The sequence below is a fragment of the Myotis myotis genome, unplaced genomic scaffold (assembly GCF_014108235.1).
Source record: "Myotis myotis isolate mMyoMyo1 unplaced genomic scaffold, mMyoMyo1.p scaffold_m19_p_6, whole genome shotgun sequence".
NCBI lineage: Eukaryota > Metazoa > Chordata > Mammalia > Chiroptera > Vespertilionidae > Myotis > Myotis myotis.
The window spans coordinates 92667503-92689053 of record NW_023416368.1 but is presented as its reverse complement, the minus strand read 5'-3'; the positions used below and the strand labels follow the sequence as shown (position 1 = coordinate 92689053).

Below are 21551 nucleotides of genomic sequence, written 5' to 3'. Positions count from 1 at the left end.
TGCTTGGTATTTCTAGCGCTTCCTAAAGACTGCATGCTATTGTTTGTCTACGGGGCTTCTGCACCCTACAGGCTAAGTCCAGGTGTGACAGTGTCTAAAGAAACACTGGCCTTTATGGCCATTGTCACCCCTGGCCACAGAGATCTAGCCTTTGGGGAGTTGCAACAGCTCATGGACCAGTATTTGATTTTGTCTTTAGCCTCTTCCCATCAAATGAAAATTAATTTGAAGATTCTTGAGAAAACTCAACATATTGTTAGATCATTTGAGACCACCTTAGCCAGGGAGACATCTGGTCTGGGACTCAGTGCATTTAAAGGTGTTGAGTGAGCCCTTTCTCACTCACAGACAGTCCAGCCAGCACCAATGCATGGAGACTAAAGGACAGATAGTCAACAAAATGTAATTAGTACCTAGTGTAGCCATTTAACATCATAAAACATACATTTAGCCAGAAATTTTCAGTAGAAGCTATTTATCAGAGTAGATGCCCCAATTGCCTTTACCCCAGGAATAACAAAATTGAAAACCAATGACAAAAGGGGAAAAGGTTACAACAAAAGGTGAACTTCATAAGGGAGAAATCATGAATTTGGATAACAAAATAATAATGAAAATAAAAATAGAATATTTTACTTTAAAGAACTGCGTTGGTCCCCAATGGTTAGGAAACTCAAGATAAGCAAGTGGGTATGTACCCGTGTGTGAAAATTGTAGACGACTCCTACCCCCATCTTCCACTGGGTTAGTGACACAACTGTTAGGCTTTCCACCAAAGAGGTCTTTTTTGCTCAACCTGGTCTGGGTCTATTTTGATTGTTGCATTGATGTTTATTAGAATGGAGCCAATACCAAAACTTCTAGCTGGACTTATTTTGTTGACATTGTGTGTGGTGAGCTGCTCCAGCCAGCACTGGTCCTACGGATTGCGCCCTGGAGGAAAAAGAAATGCAGAAAATTTGATTGACTCATTCCAAGAGGTAAGTCTCTCTCACCTTCCAAATGAGACATGACTTATTTGGCTCAGTAATCAAATATAGTAACTATACTCGAATTCTGGGTGTGTCCACAATACTATTCCAGACTCCACCCTGGGTGTTCCGGGGGCGATAAGACACTTACACAGTGAAGTCCATTCCTGCTTTAAATTCAGATGAGGACCAATAAGGCAAAGGAAAGGAACAACTCCAAGAGAATACAGCAACACGTGCCCAAGGTGTGGTACTCAGAGCACACAGAATTGCCAAAGGAATTAGACACAACGGATGGAGCCAGGGTCTCTAGGGCAAGATAATCCTTGAGAGTTTGAAAGAAAATCTTAGAACTTCTGCTTATGATTTTTTCTTTCTTATTTTATCTTTTAAAAAATACCTATGATTTATGTCAGCAGCACATTTTTATAACATAAATACATATCCTTATCACGGGTGCATGCTCTATAATTCCTGTTTACTAATATGGGTATTTAAGCATAGAAGCCAGAGGCTGCTAGAGCAGAAGAGTTAGCAACTCAAGGAGACAAAACATATACTGGAAAGTATGCTGGATTTCATTTCATGTAAATTAGATTTCAGTACCAACAGAGGACTTGGTTTGTTTGGTTTCCTTAATTTATAAAACGCAACTTCTTGGAATGTGAGGATTCCATGAGAGGGGCCATATATGTAGCTGGTTAACCTCCCCCAAAAAGTCAGTGGATTTATAAAAAACAGTTCTTGTTATTATTTGTTTTTTAATTAATGGTAAATAAACTTGGCCCTAAAGGATGTGTGATTCGGGGCTGGGACATTTAATATAAGCCTGAAAATGGGAAACTTAACGGGAGAAACTTAAAATCACTGGAAAGAAATCTCTCTTTTTGGAGAATAATAATTTTGTATGAAATATAGAAGCCCCAGAATTTGAAGTTTCCTTTATAAAAGATTGTATGTGAAGCAACTCTCATTTAACTATGACACACTTACTAAAAATTAGAACATAAAAATCAACTCTATTCATAACTATAACTCTGGCATATTTTGGATACTGTCTTCTCCTGAGTTAGAAGTGCCTCATCCTCAGCATCTCCGGAGAGGAAATCTCTGCTGCCTCCCCAGCACCTCCACCCCACCGCCTGGCAGACATGCGCTCCTCAAGCCCCCATCCCAATCCCGCACCCTTCTCAGTCCCCCATCCACCTTGACCCCACTTTCCACAGATGATTTTCAGTGGAAATGGGAAATCCTGTTTCATGTCTCTATCTCCATCTCCAAGAATCACATTCTTTTACTTCAGAGAGCCAAAGAGGTTGATCAGCTAGCAGAGCCTCAGCACTTCGAATGCACCCTTCACCAGCCACCTTCTGCCCTCAGGGAGCTGAAAGGAGCGCTGGTGAGTGACAGTGAAAATAATGCCCTACCTGGTTTGGCTCAGTGGATAGAGCTTCAGCCTTCGGACTGAAGGGTCTCCAGTTTGATTCCAGCCAAGGGCATATGGCCAGGTTGCGGGCTCTGTCCCCAGTGGGGGCATGCAGGAGGCAGTCGATCAATGATTCTCTCTCATCATTGTTGTTTCTATCTCTCTCTCCCTTCCTCTGTGAAATCAATTTTATATATATATATATATATATATATATATATATATATATATATATATATTAACATGGGCTTTATAAATGGACCGGCCCCTGGGTACCACCTTGTCGGGAGTCCACTTAGGGCAACCATGTTTCAGCCACTTTGTGACTTCCCTTCCTGACTGCCTGAGTTCCTCCTGTAGGGTCCTCACTATCTCATGACACCCCCTCTTGGTGGTTAGAGTACAATGGCTGGGACCTTTCTTTTTGTTTTCTTTCATAAATGGAATTGAAATCACCCTGTAACCCTTATCTGCTAATGTTGGCTTTAGCCTTTAGGATGATGGACAAAACAAATCTCTTCCCACTGCTCTATGTCAGTCCTTCCGTGTGTCCATATAGTCTTCAAATATACACCCCAGACTCTTCTCTAGGTAACCATCCCTCTCACCAATTTTTCATTTGTCCTGGTATGGCATTGTGGTCCCTGGGAAATGCAGAAATTAAAAGTGGTGCCCTAGCCCAGACGGTGTGGCTCAGCTGGTTGAATGTCGTTCGATGTACCAGGAGGTTGCCGGTTCAATTCCTACTCAGGGCACATACCTGGGTTGTGGGTTCCATCCCTGGTTGGGGCATGTCTGGAGGGCAATCAATCTATGTTCTCTCTCACATGGATGTTTCTCTCTCTCTCTCTCTCTCTCTCTCTCTCTCTCTCTCTCTCTCTCTCCCCCCCCCACCCCTTTCTCTCTAAAATCACTAAGCACATCCTTGGGCAAGGACTTTAAAAAATGGAAATATAGTAACCCAATGTAGACTTGATTTTTTTAAAAAGTACAAAGAGAATTGAATATAGAAATGGAATCTTGAGGTCTGTGTGGGTGTTCTCTGAGCCCCATGTCCACTTGTTTGTACAGTTAGGAGGCATGGCAGGTAATGATGTTGTGCCAGGAGCAGGGAAAGCCTGAATAGATCATAGGTGAAGTTAAGCTATAGTTTTGGTTTTCTCCATTGACTTGAACTTCCACACCCATAGGAAAATGAAAAACGCAGGCAGGCATCTTTATTTCCTTTCTCTTTCTAATCCTGTTTACTGCATGATAAAATACTATAGCAAGCACTAAAATTTCCCAAACATGACATTAGGAGAAGAAATTGAAGCAAAGGCTTGGTTAATAGCAAACTGGTAGTTCAGACCCTTCTTTGGCCTCTTCCTCACGTCCTATCCTTAAATTATTGATGTAGATTTTATTATAAATAACTTTAAAAAACATGATTGTATATCTATTTAGCATTTCCTAGTGCACAAAACAAATGAATCTTTTATTTCTATTTCAATGATTTAGAAATAATGTATCAAAACATACATAATGAAATTTAGCCAGTAAAATCAACCCTGAGCTATTTGTTACTCACATATTTTTCAGGAAAGTCTGATTGAAGAGGAAACCGGGCAGAAGATTTAAATCCACTGGTCCAAAAGGAATGACAACACAAGTATAATTCTGACTTTGAAATCTGTGACCCATTTAATATCTGTAAATTGTGTGAATTTCAGAAATTCTTATGCCAAGGTGCATGTATTTCATAATGAAGTAGTGTGAATAAAGTGGCATAAATGTTAACGAAGTCTTTCTCTAACTCAAACCCCTGGTGAGGGAGGGACATTGTAAGCCACAAAGGGGACTCCTCCAGATGTGTCTGCTGAACCAGAGGAGAGGAGAGAGAACACAAAGTCAACACTACTGTTGGCCAGGAATCTCAGGCTCTCCTCCTTCGCCACCCTGTACCCACAGGGCAACAGCCCCATGTTGGTCTGGGCCAAAACAGCTGATTCAGCTACAGTGTTCTATGGGATTGTAGTTTTATTTTTGACCATACCCTACAGAAGTTAGATGGGGTCAGAATGTCTCTAATTCCTTTGACAGTCGATTAACACCTGAGAGAGGCCTAGGGAGGCCTCGCTGGGCTCCTAGTCCATTGCTTCTTCTGCCCCATGTGGTCTCTCCAGGTTCACCAGAGCAAGTGGTGCACTCGAGTTTTGGGACCAAGACCCAAAAGTAATAGTGTTCACCTGCCTGATGTTTATGTTACTTTCCTCCGCACTACGGAGTGTGGAGTCAGTTGAAGACAGGTGTTCCCTTGGTCAAATAGCATTGCCACCATTCATTCTCTACAAAGAGAGCCAGGTTTTGTGCTAGATACATGCATATTTTCATTACCCCTCATAATGACCAGGGAAAGTAGGTATTATGGTCTTCCCTTTGCAATGAAGAAACTGGGGTTCCAATAGTTTGAGACAGACCCACTCCCTGTGTCGGGTCCCGGGGTCAGTGATTCTGTATTGCACTATTATGAGCAGCCAATGGACTTGGACCTGGGAGCTCAGTTATTTTGTTAATTGGAGCTGAGAAAGGATACTGAGGCTCCCGTGTCAACTTAGTTTTACTGGTGACCATTTCTCTATGCGGTCCCAGACACTGTAACACTAACATTCCCATTTATCCCTATAACTCCAAGAGACTCAGAGACCATTTGGAAAACTCAAATTTCAGATTACTTGTTTGGTGTGACAGCAACAAACTGTGCCTGTATTCACATGGCAAAGACCTAGGCCTTTTTCCTCTTTTAATCAAAGAAATGAAGCCTTTCTCCTTCCCTCCCTGGCCCTATACCTCTGAAAAGGGCAAGAAAGACCTATATTAAGGAATTTAAATATGGGTCAGAAACATTCTATGGGGGAGAAAACCTCCCCTTTTTAGTATAAATATTTATTACTGTACAGTGCTAGATTTTCCAAATATCACCATTTGCAGAATCTCTAAAACTGAATCCAAGACTTCTCCATTCCCACTTCAATAAAATTAGGCAGTCATGTGGTCCATACTCTACTTTATGACACATCATCCCCAGTAGGGTGCATGCAGGAGGCAGCCAATCAATGATTCTCTCATCATTGTTTCTCTCTCTCTCTCCCTCCCACTTCTTCTCTGAAATCAATAAAAATATATTTTAAAAAGTTTTAAAAAGGCAACATATTTTATACATCCTGTTTGGAGTCTCAGATTTCCTTTGCCAAAGCCTGTCTTTGGGACAATTTCTTTGGAGCCAGCTGTGGGCCTCCCTGAATGGTATGTATGACCGATGCTGATGTTAGAGGCTTGGGATGGCATCCAGTAGTTTGCAACATGAACATATTGGATAATTTAATTCTCAAATGCCTAAGTGACTGAGGGGAAGGAGAGTAAAAATGACCCCTTTATTAACATTTTTAGCATTTTCCTAAATCTGAAGAACTCTCTAACTTATCAGTGTAGTTTGAAAAAAGGCTGCATTATTTCAAAATAGAAGTTGGGGAAACATAAAACATGATAGATTTAATTAGGCAAGTTCTCAAATATATATGGCTTGAAATGAGAAAGTAACAGAAAGGAGAGATTGAAAAGAGATCATTTTAACAGAAGTTGTAGTATTCTAGAGATGATTGGGGGGAAAAGGCAAGAATTATTGCATGAATAGCCTCGCTTACAAATTTTGACAGGGCAAGGTGCTCTAAAAGAAGTATTTTTCTCTTCTTTTGTTTCCAAATCAAGTCTTTTTTTAAAAAAAAATCCTATATAATAAAAGCCTAATATATTAAGTGTCCAGTTGTCCAGTCGGCTGTTGAACCAAAGTGTAATATGATAATGATATGCTAAGGTCACTCAATCGCTCACTATGACATGCACTGACCACCAGGGGGCAGACAGTCGACTGGTTGACCAGTCGCTATGACTTGCACTAATCACCAGGAGGAAGATGCTCTGACCAGTAGGTGATCTTGCTGCTGGGGTCTGGCCAATTGGGTCTGAGTGAGATGGGCCGGACACACCCTGGAGCCCTCCCGCGGTCCCTCTGTGGCTGGCCAATCTCCCATGTCCCTCCCTGGCCCCGATAATGCACTGGTGGGGTCCCTCAGCCTGGCTTGCGCCCTCTCACAATCCGGAACCCCTCAGGGGATGTCGGAGAGCTGGTTTTGGCTCAATCCTGCAGGCCAGGTTGAGGGATCCCACTGGTGCATGAATTTATGCACTGGGCCTCTAGGACTATATAATAAAAGGCTAATATGCAAATTGTCCCCTCAACTGGTAATTTGACCAGGAGTTCAACCAGTGGATGGGGCCGGCCCGCCAACTACCTGCAGCCCTTCCCCCCAGCTGCCCTGATCAGGGTGGGCCAGCTGGACCCCACCCATGCATAAATTCATGCACTGGCCTCTAGTATATATATATATATATATATATATATATATATATATATATATGTGTGTGTGTGTGTGTGTGTGTGTGTGTGTGTGTGTGTGTGTGTGTTTATTGATTTCAGAGAGAGAGAGGAAGGTAGAGGGATAGAAACATCAATGAGAAACATCAACATTAATCAGCTGCCTCCCACACACCCCCTACTAGGGATGGAATCCACAACCTGGGCATGTGCCCAGACTGGGAATCCAACAAGTGGACCTGGTTCATAGGTCAATGCTCAACCACTGAGCCATATCAGCTGGGCTAAAAGTAGTATTATTGTTCAATGTGGACCTAAACCCCAAGTGATTTCCCAGATCTATTGATTCAAATCTGAATTTTTAACAAGCATCTGATGAGTCTTATGTACACTGACAGTGGAGCATTTTTGCTCTAAGAAGCAATAGATTGCAAATGTTTGAAAGAGCTGAAACATTAAAAAATTCTTATGCATAAAGCCAGGACTTAAACCAGGGCATTTAAGAAGCACACCTTGAACACCAATTTCCTAAAGCTGTCATTTCTTACAAGGTAGTGGTTCTCAACCTTGCCCTAATATTGGAATAATATGGGGAGATTTAAAAGAAACAGTGGATGTTCAGGTCCCACTCCTTGCCCCCAGAAAATCTGATTTCATTTGTCTGGATATATCACCTCTTCCCAAGGGATACTATTGTCCAATCTAGTTTGAGAATTGGTTCCCATCCTTTCCATCTAAGTTATTAGACACTCCTTTTAACCTCTTTTTTTCCCTTTTACCTCTGCCTAATTATCTGTGGTGAACGAGTAAAGAAATAGAACGTATTGTATTGAATGAACTAGTCAGCTCAGATGCCAAAGGGATGGATGGAGAGGTGGGGGCAGGGAAAGAACCAAAAATTTGCAGTTTTATTGCTTTGAGGCAAAGATAGTCATCCCCCAAGTGCAAGTTTAATAGACCTGCACTGAAGGAGGCCAGAAGGGACTCTGGGTGGGATGTGTCATAAAGGAGGCTTCAATAAAAAGGAGTTCAGAAATGATTTCATTTCATTAACATACTAGAGGGGGTCTTGCCAGCCTGCCTGATGGGAGCCCGATCAGGCCCGGACCAGCAGGGAGGAGGACATGGGAGGTTGGCCTGCCGGCCCCACCCCCAATCAGGGTGGGGGGCCAATCGGGGCCCCCATGTGTGTCATAGTGACTGTCATTCGCCATTCCAGTCACTTGGCTTTTATAGATATAGATAATAAACTGAACACACAATGAACTTTAAAATGCACTTCCATTTTTAATTTAAAAAATAAATAACAGCAAATCTGAACACAATTTTTCTACTTCAATGCACATTTTCCTAACTATCCATGTTTGAATCCCAAGTAGTTTACAAAAATCATGGCAACAGGGCTTTTGACAAAGTTGAAATGAACAACTCAAAACATGGCTAATGGATGAGTTTGGGCAGGACTATTGGAGAACAACTTTGGCTGAATTATTAAGAATCAGCCTGAAATCATCAACATGGAAGGAAAACTTTTTCCTTTTGTAGATTAGAAGTGGCGTTCCAATCTCAACCCACCCAAAGAGGAACTTACCTTTTCCAACTTAATTTTAAAATCCCACTTGGTCATGGTGTATTGACTTAAAAGCCTACAGAAACTTCGTTTCTTTCAAACTTGCCTTCATTTACTTAGAATAAAAGAAAGCTAGGATTGAAAGGATTCTAAAAATTATGTAACCTCAGTATGTATATATATTTCTTACATGAGGAAACTGAGGCCCAATATGACTGGACTACATATTGACTTGCCAAAAGTTATGCTATTGTTTTGTGTTGATGGTGGAGTTTTTCTTTCCTTTTCATTACACCTAAGAATGAGAGGAAAGGAGGAACAAATTTGAAGTCGATTACGTCTGGATCCAAGAGGTGGTGACATGAGTGTATACCAGTTAAATGTCATCCATCTGTACACTAGGACTTGAGCACTTAACTGTATAAAAGTTATGCCTCGATTTTAAAATAAGGAATGGCCCCATGATCTGGAGTAGCTGGAGGGCAAGGATTCTTGCAGCTTGGAAAGCTAACAAAGGTAGATTATCTCAAATCTTGCTTTAGTTCTTGTTTTTCCTTAAGGATTTGCAGTGTGACAGCAAGTTTTGAAGGGTGTCCCTGGCAGGAGAAAATTGCTGCAATTCTGGAATCAGGTGTGAAGGTGGAGGGGAGGGCAGCATGGCCCAGGAGCCTTATTTATTTTGGTTTCACTTTCCTTTAATACCACTCACTTCCCATCCCCCAACACACAACAATCTTTGTATCCCGGGGCTGCTCCCACTGAAGACACTGAACTGCCTCTTCCTGGGGTCTAGTACAGTGCCTGCTATTTAACAGAAGCCTAATATATGTTGAATGAAACAATTCTTGGAAAAAAAAAATCAAAGCAAGAAAAGTCACCAGGACAAAGGAGATTAAAAATATCTCATAAACCAATATTCACTAGGGTTGTGACAATTTGGGGCTAATTTCAATGTTTTTCAATACTCCAGAGTTCTTCTCAGGGAACGTAAGTTTGGTTTTTTTAAAAATATATTTTATTGATTTTTTACAGAGAAGAAGGGAGCGGGATAGAGAATTAGGAACATCGATGAGAGAGAAACACCGATCAGCTGCCTCCTGCACACTCCCTACTGGTATGTGCCCGCAACCAAGGTACATACCCTTGACTGGAATCGAACCTGGGACCCCTTCAGTCCACAGGCTGACACTCTATCCACTGAGACAAACCGGTTAGGGTAGTTCTTTTTCTTTTTATCCCTGCCCCTCATCTCTCCTATATTTAACAGAATCAAGGCATTTCTTTCAGCCTTTCTTTGTGACTTCAGCACACACCTTATTCATGACCTTTTGTCAAATATCACTCTTCCCTACCCAATCCAATGGCTTCCCAAGGAGATGAACCTTCCAATGTCCTGTAATCTATTATTCAGGACATTACCTAGAATCCCTTCTGTTCAGCAGGAGAGACCCTACGTTCTCTTTAATGTGGGAAAGGAACCACATGGGAAATGTTATAATAAGAAAGGGAAGGTATCTGGCATGTGTGCACCAGGACTCGCTCCCACGCTGCAAGAACACGCTTGAGTTTTTCCTTCTGTCCCGTTTACATCGTTCTGTCTTAATGGCAGCACGAAAAGTGGGTGAGGCATACGGGTCCCCTCCAGGCAGTGTGCGGGGCAGTTTCTCAGAGGTGGCTCCAGGCTCTGCCCAAGCCCTGCATGGCCTTTCTGCTCCTTCTCTTTCTCAGTTTCGTTTTCTTGAGTTCTTTCCACTTACTAATAAAATCCCCTTCGGTTCTTATCACTGTATCTCCAGTCATAAGTAATTATGTAAAAGGCTCCACAAGATGAGAGGGACTGTACGTGCAGAAGTAACCGGCACTCACATTCCAAATGATCTTAAAAAAAATACAGAATATCAATAATACTCCTAGAGAGGCCCAGGCCTTACTCTGGCCGAGCAGAGAAAAGAAAGGACCATTAGGTGAGTGCCTACTACTTCACATGTTAATCTCATTGGAACCTCCCAGCATCCTGTGTGGCAAGTATTATTCCCATTTTGAGAGGTGAGGAAATGGAAGCCCCGAAAATTTCAAATAATTTGGGGGAGTTTGATGATTTGAAACCAAATGGGTTTACTTCCAAAGCCCAGGCTCTTTCCATTACACCACGCTGTAGGTTCTCGTGGGTGAAGACCAGCCCTTTCCCCACCGTTTTAAATATGCATAGTCATGCCCGGCCTCAGCGGCTCAGTGGTTGAGCATCGACCTATGGACCAGGGAGGTCACGGTTCGATTCCCGGTCAGGCACATGCCTGGGTTGCGGGCTTGATCCCCAGTCGGGGGCATGTAGGAGGCAGACAATCAATGATTCTCTGTCATCATTGATGTTTCTCTCCCCCCCTCTTCCTTCCTCTCTGAAATCAACAAAAACGTATTTAAAAAAATAAAATATGCATCCTCACTTCTTGAGGAACGAAGGATATATCTGAGAGGTCTATTCCCCTGACCCTGTGGTGAATGAGTCTGTCTCTCCTAAAAGAGGGGTGGCCAGACAAGCACACAAACACTGACCTAGGCAAGCAAACCCAAATTCTCAGAGGGGAAATTCTCTCTGCCTTGAAGAAAGGGGACTCTACCACGTATAGGAGAGGCCCTGTTGAATCCCCCACATGTTGACCTAGGGGATCCATAGTCAATAGGTTGTCTAGTTGGCCACAAACACCAACGTAGGATAGAAATACCTGGGCCATTTCCGTTGTTGATCTAGCTAAGGGTATGCATTAAAGAGTTTGTCAGCATTGTCTTCTACATATAAGTGTTATCTGGGTATGGTCTCAATTAGCAAGCTGGGTTATTAGTAAGAGTCTCTAGTAGGATTATCTGTGTTTAACCTCAATTTCCTTATCTACAAAAGAAGGGGGTTGTTTGAATGACTTTTAAGGCCCTTCTATCTCAAAATGTCTTTAATTTGTGTGGCTGTTGATGTGTGTGTAGGCGACATTTGATCACCTAAATCACATTAGTACCATAAACACATAATCAGATTAAATCCACAATCAAGAGGAATAAATAATCAAAAGGTGGTATTGCACTGTATTCTCCGGGGTAAAATCAGGCTGCAGAGAGGGGCTGCCGAGCCATCCAAACGGGGGCTGGAAGAGAAACTGTTGAACCTGGGCTTCTAAGTCCCTTATATCCAGTGATTTGAGCTCAGAAGAGCTAACAGGACAAGAAACTGTTTGTGCAAAAGAAAGAATTTTGAAGGAGTCACAGTAGGAAGGCACCACTGCTGTGCAGTGAGGGCCCCCAGTGGGAGTGGGGTGGACCCCCCAGGGGCGCGGACAGCTTCCCTCTTACACAAGTGGGCGCGGGTGAGGGGCACAGGAGCTTGGGGCTCACGAGAGTCCATGGTTTGTCAATAATGACAGCCATTCATACTTGAGAGCATCCAGTCTTCATTAAAAAAGATGTTCTTTTCCTCAAAAAAGACACAGTAGACATAGAAAGTTATAATTATTTCAAAGTACTTGATATCAGTCTCTCCCAATAGGTTATATGGGGTGGCAGACATCCACGTGAGAAAACTATGCCACAAGCACAACTGTTCAGCAGCAGCAGAGCAAGAAATGCGTCCAAGGAGTGGGTTCCTGGGGTCGCTCCAGCCACCACCACAGGACCTTTCCAGGCTTTAGCAGGTCCCGCTGGCGCTGCGCTGAGGCTGAAATTTAATGAGGGGGAGGGAGCTCGCTCTCTTGAGAAATGCACAGGACAGGCAATTGTGGAATTCCACGTGGATTAAAACTGTCGCATGGCCTCAGGCACGATCGGACAGAAGGTAGGAAAGAACTAAACGTTATGAGCTGGTGAGCCTCCTCCCAGAATAGGAAAGGCAGTCAGCAGGGGCCCGGCACCGGGAGGACACGGCCTCAGCTGTCCAAGGCGCTCTGCGTTTCAGAGGACACGGTCTTCACTGGGGTCCAGGCTCAGAAGAAAGGACGCCGGATTTCCGAGCTTTGGGAGGTGGTGGGGGTGGGACTTTGGCTTCTCTTCGCATGGGCAGCGGGGGAGCAATCTGAGGGAGCAAGGGGAAGGAGACATGAGTCCTCTTTCTTCCCAAGCCTGCCTTCTCCTCCACATTTCCAGCTCTGCTTCAGCTTCTAGCTAACCTTTGCCAAGTGGAGGGAAGTGAGGCTGACGTATCCTCCCGTTTGCCTTGATCTGTTATACGCCAGCACTGATCTATCCCCAACACGTGGGTACTTGGCGCTCAATAACATTTGTTAAAGGGATGACGGCAACCTACCAGAGGCCATTCTGGAATGACCGTCACCCACTCAGAAGTAAACTAAGTGTAAACGGGAACGCTGCCTGTTTTCCCGCTCCACCCTGGGTGGGGAACGGAGGAACGCTCACGCTTCCATCAGATGAGAAGGCCTCCCTGCGCCCGCTCCTTCCCGCCGAAAGCTGCCCTCGCTTTTATGGTTTCAGGAAGAACCAAGAATTGAGCAGTGACACGTCCTATGGGAAGCCTGTCCACTAAAAAGCCGGGAAGGCCAAGGCTGCGTTCCCACGAGGGTGCTCTCCCGCCCCAGGGCCCATACCTCTGAGGAGCTCCGCTGGCTGCTTTTGGGGGGAGGGGGAGGAGGCACAGTAGCAGTCACCAGCGCATCTGTCTGCAAAGATGGGGAGCCTAGAAAGGAGACAAAGGAGATGAAGACAAAGAATTCATAAGGATTCTCATGGAACTTCTGGTTGCCAGGTAACACCTGAACCAACCAGCCAAATTGCTAAGCTCATAGTCCATGCTTTCTGCGGACGGAATGAAGACCTGCTTACCCCTAGTGACAAAGGCAGTGCCCTCCATTCCCCGGAAGGCTTCACAAGAAGTTCTGCTATAAAAATTCCACTTTTCGTTCAGGGTTTTTACCATTAAACTGATGATGAAAACATTTCCTAGGACTTAGGGTATTACTCTGTTCTCTGACGTTCCCCAAGTGCTTAAAAGTCACATAATAGGTGGCCTATAAGTACGAGTTAAATGTAACTGAACTGTCTGTTTTATCCTTTAAAGGGTACGATACCCACTTCCTCCAGGAAACCTCACCTGCTTCTCTCTAGCTCTTGGTTGACCACTGTCTCCCGTTTGGCGCAGCGACTTACCCTGCAGTGCTCCCCTTACCAAGGGTGCCTTGGAATTCTCCTCAGGCCGTGTGGCCGCGAGGAGCTTATGGGCCTATTTCTTGCCCTCACTTTGGACCCTTCCCTAGATAAGGTACAGGGCTATCTAGTCAGTAGGTCATAAGGAACTTGCATCCTCTCTGGTCCTGCCTGGATCTACCTCAGTTAGACTTTCATAATTGGAAAGGGGAGTGGCGCCCCTTGGAGCACTAAAGAAAAGGTTAATGAGTCCTAGTAACCGGAGGGCTCCTTGGTTTGGCGGGGACTAGTCTAACTGCACTATACCCATGACCACTGAACTGGACCAGCTTTGCATATACCTTGTGGCTGTTTTGGAAAAAAACTGCTCAGATTCATAAATACACTCCATTTTTAGTAAAATGAATATAAGGGATTCATATATAGGAAAACCTACTGCCCTAGCTGGTTTGGCTCAGTGGATAGAGCATCAGCCTGTGGACTGAAGGGTCCCAGGTTCGATTCAGGTCAGAGGCACATGCCCGGGTTGCAGGCTCGATCCCCAGTAGGGGGCATGCAGGAGGCAGCCAATCAATGATTCTCTCTCATCATTGATTTTTCTCTCGCTCTCCCTCTCCCTTCTTCTCTGAAATCAATAAAAAAAATATTAAAAAAAAACAACAACAAACTTACTTAGGGTCCTGGTAGCTTTAGGAGTGAGGGGAGGCGGGCTCAAGGGTGTTGACGGAGGAGGTGAAGAACCATGAAACGGTGTCAGCCGATTGTCCAACAGCTGGAGACTCTTGGGCCTTTGTGCTTTTCTGGCTGGACTCTAGCATGGGGGTGGGGGAAACAGGAAAATGTACTCACGGTGAGGACGGCTGAACTCATCAATGCTGAACAACCTTGTCTGCTGAGCAGAAACGTGTTAAAGGCGTAATTCCGGGAGCCATTTCAAGCTTAGCACATTCCCATGAGGTGGCCACCCCGGCAAAGACACTAACAGCAATTCCCGAACCACAGGGTGTTTCCTGGCCGGCTGTGGACTTGGTTTTGACCACAGTTGGATTGTGTCGTTTAGGCTGGAAGTGAGCCACCCTGATTCTCAGGGAAAGCTGGTCTGGCCACACTTGATGTGGCTTTACGGAAGGAAAAGTACCTTTTATTTTTTTTTTAAGTTAAAAGAAGAGAAACGACAATGTTTAGACGGACTCATGGAACATGGTGGCGAGAACCACATGTTTACACTGTGGTCCAAGATCTTACGCCATTGTTGACTTAGAGACTCAGATTCTCTGAGCAGGCTTTTCTTAGCACAGGCTGAGAACTGCCCCTGCCACCGGCTGCGGGGCCTGGGAAAGCCATGGCTACGCTTCTGTCTGCTGACTCGGAGCTGTGAGGTGAATGGCGATGTCCCTGGCTACAGGGAATGCTCTGGAAAACCTCTGTCGCGTGCCCCCACCCCTTTTCTTACCATCAGGTCAGGCTCTGGCGCTTTCTCTGCAATGACCTGGGACTTGCTCATGCTCCATTCTTTTCTCTTGGACTTGCTGATCCGGTTCTCACTGTCCTCTTTGAGGGGCACATCTTCCACTCGGGCACCTGACGAGGCCCTGCGCTCTACAAGTGGCTCCAGGACCGACCTATCAGCAGAGAACACGGACATATCACTACACACTGGTCACCCAACAATCCACATTTACTCCAAAAAGACCAGGGGTGATGACTCCTTAACCTAATCTTGACCTGTGACCTCCCTCTCAGGTTCTAAAGCTGAATTTCCAGCTGCCAACTGAACTTCTCAAGGTAAACATGTACAGAAGTGAGACCATCCAAAGTACAGGAAGAAAATATTAGTGACTATTTTATCTCAGGAAGAGAAGGTCTTATTACACTTACAGGCAAAGACAGAAGTCACACAGTAAAAGATCAATGGGCAGCTTTGTGTAGAAGATAACAGCACATGCTCTGCAGTCAGACAACCGTGTTCAAACCCTACCTATACTTACTTGTTGGATGACCTTGGGCAGATAACCTTGTTATACCTCACTTTCCTTATCTGTAAAATGGGGGTAATAATAGTACCTTCCTTGTAAAGTTATTACAAAAGAATCTGAGTATTCCTTAAATGGTTTTTAATGGCAATGAGAGATTTTCAAGCACATCAGTAAATGTTGATTCAAGAACCAAAATTAGATCCTACGTATAGAGTGAGTTTTATGAGAAACAGGAGAGTCTCAAAATATCACTCCACAAATTATTTTTTTTTATGTACAAAGGGAAAAATAGTAACTACACAGAAAATAAATGAACAAACCCTTAACCACATGATCAATTAACGTCACCATTGAGAGAAAAAGGGACTTAATGTGCTTCTGGATGTAATACCGGAAAAGAGCTCATCACACAAAGCTGTACAACCGGATCCTAAGCACAAGGAAACTCCCGGGTGAAGGGAGGTTCCATGAAACAACTGGCTCACAATCTTCAAAGATGTCAATATTGTGAAAGACAAGGAAAGACTAAGGAAACTGTCCTAATAAAGAACAAAGAGACATGGTTAAATGCCATATATAATCCTGATTGGATCCTGTGCCTGAAATTGCTATAAAAGACATTGGAAAACTGACAAAACTGCAATATGAGTTGTAACATAAAGTATTATGTCAATGTCAAATTTCAGGCTGTTCTGCAGGGAGTGGTTATCTATATAATAAGAGCCTAAGTGACCGTTATGGGAGAATGACCAGAACGACCAGTTGCTATGATGCGCTCTGACCACCCAGGGAGCAGATGCTCAATGCAGGAGCTGCCTCCTGGTGGTCAGTGTGCACCCACAGGGGGAGCGCCGCTCAGCCAGAAGCCAGGCTCACGGCTGGCGAGTGCAGTGGCATTGGCGGGAGCCTCTCCCACCTCTGCAGCAGTGCTAAGGTGAGAGAGCAGGTGAGCTGTAAGGAGCGAGGGGTCCTGGACTGTGAGAGGGCGCAGTGAACGAATTTCATGCACTGGGCCTCTAGTATAAGATAATATGCCTGTTCTTACATTATGATGTCTGTAACCTAAGCTCAAATGGCACAGTGAGGTAAGAGGGAGGGGGAAAGACAGAGAAGAGAAACAAATGTGCCAAAAATGTAAAAAATAAAAATAGAAAATGGGGGAGGGTGCTTAAAAAGATACATCTTTATGATGGGTATCATTTAGAGCTTAGGAATGGGTATTTATTTTTTAGTCCTCACCCAAGGATATGTTTACTAATCTTAGAGAGAGAGAAAGGGAGACAGAGACATATCCATGTGAGAGAGAAACATTGACCAGCCACCTCTTGTACACACCCCATCTGAGGACTGAACCCACAACCTGGGTATGTGCCCTGACCGGGAACCTTTTGGTGTATGGGATGACGCCCCAACCACCTAAGCCACCCAGCCTGGGCTGGAATAGGTATTTAATAATTCCTAAATTGATTTCAAATTGGTAGGTTTTGCTTCATAAAAATAAGAAGTGTGGAGGGATGCACAGGTAGAGCGCAGAGGGCTTTTAGGACAGTGAGATCATTCTGCAATGGTGCATGCATGTCATCACACATTTACCAAAACTCAGAATGTACGACACCAAGAGTGAAGCCTAATGGAAACTATGGACTTTGGATGGTGAGGATGTGCCATTATCGGCACCTCAACTGACAAAGTACACCACCCTGGTGGGGATGCTGACAAGGGGGGGCTGTGCGCGTGGGGGCAGTGTATATGGGGGGCTGTGCACGTGGGGGGAGTGTATATGGGGGCTGTGCGCGTGGGGGCAGTGTATATGGGGGGCTGTGCGCGTGGGGGCAGTGTATATGGGGGGCTGTGCGCGTGGGGGCAGTGTATACGGGAACTCTGCACCTTCTGTTCGAACTCACTGTGAGCCTGAAACTGCTCTGAAAAACAAAGCCTATTTAAAAAGACATTTTTGGTATAAATAAGACAATATAAAAACCACAGCGATCAGCTCTTAGTATCTAAAAATTAAAAGCTTCTGTTCAGCTGAAAGCATCATCAGTCAACTAAAACTATTTGCTATACATATTTTTTTAAGTTGATTTGAGAGAGAGAGAGACATTGACTTGTTGTTCCACTTATTTACGCAAGTATTGGTTGCTTCCTGTATGTGCCCTGACCAGGGACTGAACCAGTTGGCAACCTTGACGTATTAGGACGATGTTCTAACCAACTGAGCTATCCGGACAGGGCTGCCATTTTATTTTTGATGGCAAATATCTTTAATATATGAGGACTTTTACAAATCAAAAAGGAAAATATGAGGAGTTAAAATATTTTAAACTTGTCAAAGGATATAAACAAGTGTTTCATAAAAAATATCCAAAAATTTTTTAAAATTTTAGTGTCACTAGTTATTAAATACACAAATATTAAAACAAGTTATTTGGAGAGGATAATCTGGAAAAAATTTTTTACATTTTATTTTGAAAATTTCCAAACATATAAGAAAGTGGAGATAATAATAATAAACTTCTATATAAACATCAAAAATGATCACTTACGGCCAAGCTTGTTTCTTACACACCCAGTCTATTCCCGCCCATAGATTAGCTGGAAGTGACTCTTGGGTGTCACATCATCTCATCTATAAATATTTCAGCGCCTATTTCTATAAGACAAGCCCTATCTTCATAACTACAGTCCCGCCATCATTCCTAAAAAAGTAATCATTTCATCAAACATCCAGTCAATGGTCCCATTCCCTGATTGTCTGATAACTGTTTTTGTAAGTGGTTTGTTTGAATCAGGATCCAAACAAGATTCATTCAGTGTATTTGGTTGATATGCTTCTTACGTCATTTTAAGCCCTTTAAGGTGTAGGTGCCCTTTCTACAAAATAGATTTTCCCTCTGTGTGGCAGGATGAGAACGTCCCAGAGAAGTTCGATTAAGGAACCACTGGAGTCACAATGGGAGATGCTTCTAGAATGCAATTTTTTTTTCTTATTTCAAATTATTCTCTCCTCTTCTGAATCACTTTTTAAATTTATTTTTTAAAAGATTAAATCTGAATTTTTTATTTTTTGGTATTTTCCAATTGTTACAGAGAGAAAAACAATCATCACCCAAGACTCTACCGGATCAATTATTACTTTACTTGAGAGACTGAGAATAAAGGTAAAAGACTGTGAGTCACTAAATCAACAGTCAAAGAGATGTGAGTTTCAGTAGGGCCTAATTATGAACCAAATTAAACCACTAAACAGCAATATATAGTTATTTACAGTCCCACAGTGTCTGAGTTATTTTTTTCTTATAACGACAACTTCAACAATTTTCCCGAAACATCAAAGATTAAATTTTTTTAAAGTTTGGTTTGGAGCCCCTACTTCGTGGTGCTCTAAGCAGGCACTTAGCTGGCCAGCTGTGTAATCACTCCGGCTTCCTTAACAAGATGCATCGTGTTTCATAAAGCAATTCTCTTTCTGGGCCTTAGTCTCCCATTTGCCAAACAGGATGGATACATTCTACTTTCTGCCAATGAAGAATTGATCCCGTACAGATGGAACACCCATATCACCACGGAAGTTTAATGAATACTGTGCCATAACACTGGCGATAGGAGACTCAGGGTCATCAGGTGTGAATCCGTTTGAGCTGTTTTAAAGACACATTCTAAATAAATGTTAGAAAATATTATCAATGACGACTTCGTGCTCACTGGGGAAACCTGGGCAAGAGCAATAACCCACTTGCCTGGGGTTCCCACACAAAGAGAACCCCATTCACCTGCTTTGTTTACTGCCCTACTGTATCCGCGATTATGGAGTCTCTGGTTTTCAATAGCAACTTCCAAACTTTGCTTTTTTGAATGGGACAGAGTGTATTTCAAAAAGGAGTTCATGAACAGCACAGAATTTCTATGCTTTCTAAAGCAGGTAGTATCTCTTTATGGCATGAAAAAACCCACAGAAGAGAAAAAAATAAATGATTCAGGAATTATTTAATATTTAGGACTTCAAAAGATTAAATACAGGGCAAATACTTAATATTAGTGAATATATAATAAAAATTATATAATCACTTGTATTTCCTATATCGCATATGGCATTGCATATTGGTATTTAGTATGTTAAGAATTACCACAAAACCTCACACTCTGACTAAGTAATGCGAGCTTCCAGAAATGCATTCCTCATTTGATCTTCACCAAAAGGCCAAGAAGTGATCTGAGAATGCATCCTAATATAATCAGTAAGTTAGATGTACATGTACGCATGTTTGCTACAACTCTTAATAACAAAAATGCATTTTATATTGATACAAACTAATGTTTTATATCGAACTACAATAAACTTTTATGATTATCTGTTTAGAAATAATGACACAGCTTAAATATTTTATAGTAGGAGAAGGATGAATTAAGGTACATTTGTACAATGCAATGGTATGTATCTATGAAAAATTATATTTAATTACATAGCAACACGGAAAATGCTGATAATAAAAAGAGAAAGAGGAAAAGCAAATTACCAAACTATATTTTTGCTATAATTGTAACTATGTAGAGCTACCCACGTCACGGAAAAGGATGGATTAGCAATTTTGGAATACTAAACATTTGATTTCCGGGTAGGGAGCCATTGGACAGGTTATTTTTGTGTGTTATAATATGAAATTACAGATCTATGAGTAAATGGTGAGTCAGGTGGCTTGACTTATTTCAACACTAAAATACATAATGAAGTTACACAATGAAGTTAGGTATTCATCATACATATTCACTTAGGCAGGTCACAAAACGGTACCTGCAATGCTTCTGCACTTACGTACAATGTCTATGTACTTTTCCTGTATTATCAACTCAAACTTAACAGCGGTTACTTCTGAGTGACAAAGTTATAAGCCTTTATTCTTTTAAAAGTTTCTAATACTTTGAAAAATGCCTACATGTACATATATTAACTTTATAATTAGCAAAATACTATTTTAAAATAATACCTTTAAAACAAAAGAACACGTCACAAATGCACTCCTTCAAAATATTTTAAATTTGAGGCTGTGGAAAGGCACTCTGTGCTCCTGGCAAGGAAAGCTCCGTATCACAAAGCCACCCATCCTCCTAAAGTCAGTCCATAAATGGAATGTAAAAGGGGATCGTAGACAAATTAATCCCAAAGTGAGCAATGGGTAAAACTAGGCAGGTAAATTCGGAAAAGGATTACTAGATGCTAAAAATCTTTAAAGTCTATAGTAATTAAAACTGCATAACAGCAGTGGATAAACACAAAGGTAGATAAAAAAAAAAAGGGGGGGGAGTCCACAAATAGGCTAAAGAACATATAAGAGTGTGATATTTTTATAAGGTTGACATTTTAAATCAATAGAGAAGACAGCTTGCTTACTAAATGTTATAGAAAGAACTGGGTAGTTGTATGAGGAGAAAAAGTTGGCTTTATACCTCACACTTTATATTAAATTCCAAAGAATCCAGATTTAATTGTGAATAGTGAAACCCTAAAATTAGTTTCTTGTAGGGAAGGCCTTCCGTCATGATATTATATGCAGAAGTTATAAGATCAAACATTAATATACTTGATTACATAAAAAAGTCAGAACTAAAAAATTAGAAGTGAAGTCAAAAGATAAGGAGATCTGCCCAGCCAGTGTGGCTCAGTGGTTAATTTTTGAGCATCAACCTATGAACTAGGAGGTCACGGTTGGATTTCCGGTCAGGGCACATGCCCGGGTTGCAGGCTCAATGCCCAGTGTGGGGTGTGCAGGAGGAAGCTGATCAATGATTCTCTCTCATCATTTATGCTTCTATCTCTTTCTCCCTCTCCCTTTCTCTCTGAAATCAATTAAAAAAAATATATATGTATATATATAATACATGATATATAATATATGATATAATATATATATATATATATATATATATATATATATATATATATGACAAGGAGATTTAACCAAACCACTATGCTGTACACCTAAAACTAATACAAAATAATACTGAATGTAAACTATAATTAAAGAATAAAATTTCAAAAAACAAAGGAGAAATTACA

The 21551-nt window shown here is 42.3% G+C and overlaps 2 protein-coding genes across 3 annotated transcripts in view; one reads left to right on the top strand and one right to left on the bottom strand.

Annotated features, from left to right (window-relative positions):
* On the top strand, positions 1–4176 carry GNRH1 (gonadotropin releasing hormone 1). 2 transcript variants are annotated; one of them, XM_036314695.1, is made up of 3 exons: positions 1–980; positions 2275–2370; positions 3979–4176. In XM_036314695.1, exons 1-3 carry the CDS (start codon positions 828–830, stop codon positions 4015–4017), a joined length of 288 nt encoding a protein of 95 aa, XP_036170588.1. In that variant the 5' UTR covers positions 1–827; the 3' UTR covers positions 4018–4176. The 2 variants fall into 2 exon arrangements, 1 of the variants encoding a protein (XP_036170588.1); XR_004968404.1 differs by lacking the exon at positions 2275–2370.
* A 7210-nt stretch (positions 4177–11386) lies between these two features.
* Positions 11387–21551, bottom strand: part of DOCK5 (dedicator of cytokinesis 5) — a 206434-nt gene continuing 196269 nt past the window's right edge. Inside the window, exons 49-52 of the mRNA XM_036314683.1 lie at positions 14974–15142; positions 14193–14331; positions 12965–13053; positions 11387–12435 (exon numbers count right to left, since the gene is read on the bottom strand). Of these exons, the coding sequence (XP_036170576.1) occupies positions 12331–12435; positions 12965–13053; positions 14193–14331; positions 14974–15142 (502 nt within the window). The 3' untranslated portion in view covers positions 11387–12330. The remainder of the gene's footprint in view (positions 12436–12964; positions 13054–14192; positions 14332–14973; positions 15143–21551) is intronic.

What these genes read in the sequence shown, in the direction of transcription:
- GNRH1 (XM_036314695.1), top strand. Translation starts at nt 828, where the DNA reads ATGTTTATTAGAATGGAGCCAATACCAAAACTTCTAGCTGGACTTATT. An exon ending in TGATTGACTCATTCCAAGAG is followed by an intron (nt 981 to 2,274) that starts GTAAGTCTCTCT and finishes CTTTTACTTCAG; the next exon opens with AGAGCCAAAGAGGTTGATCA. An exon ending in GGGAGCTGAAAGGAGCGCTG is followed by an intron (nt 2,371 to 3,978) that starts GTGAGTGACAGT and finishes CATATTTTTCAG; the next exon opens with GAAAGTCTGATTGAAGAGGA.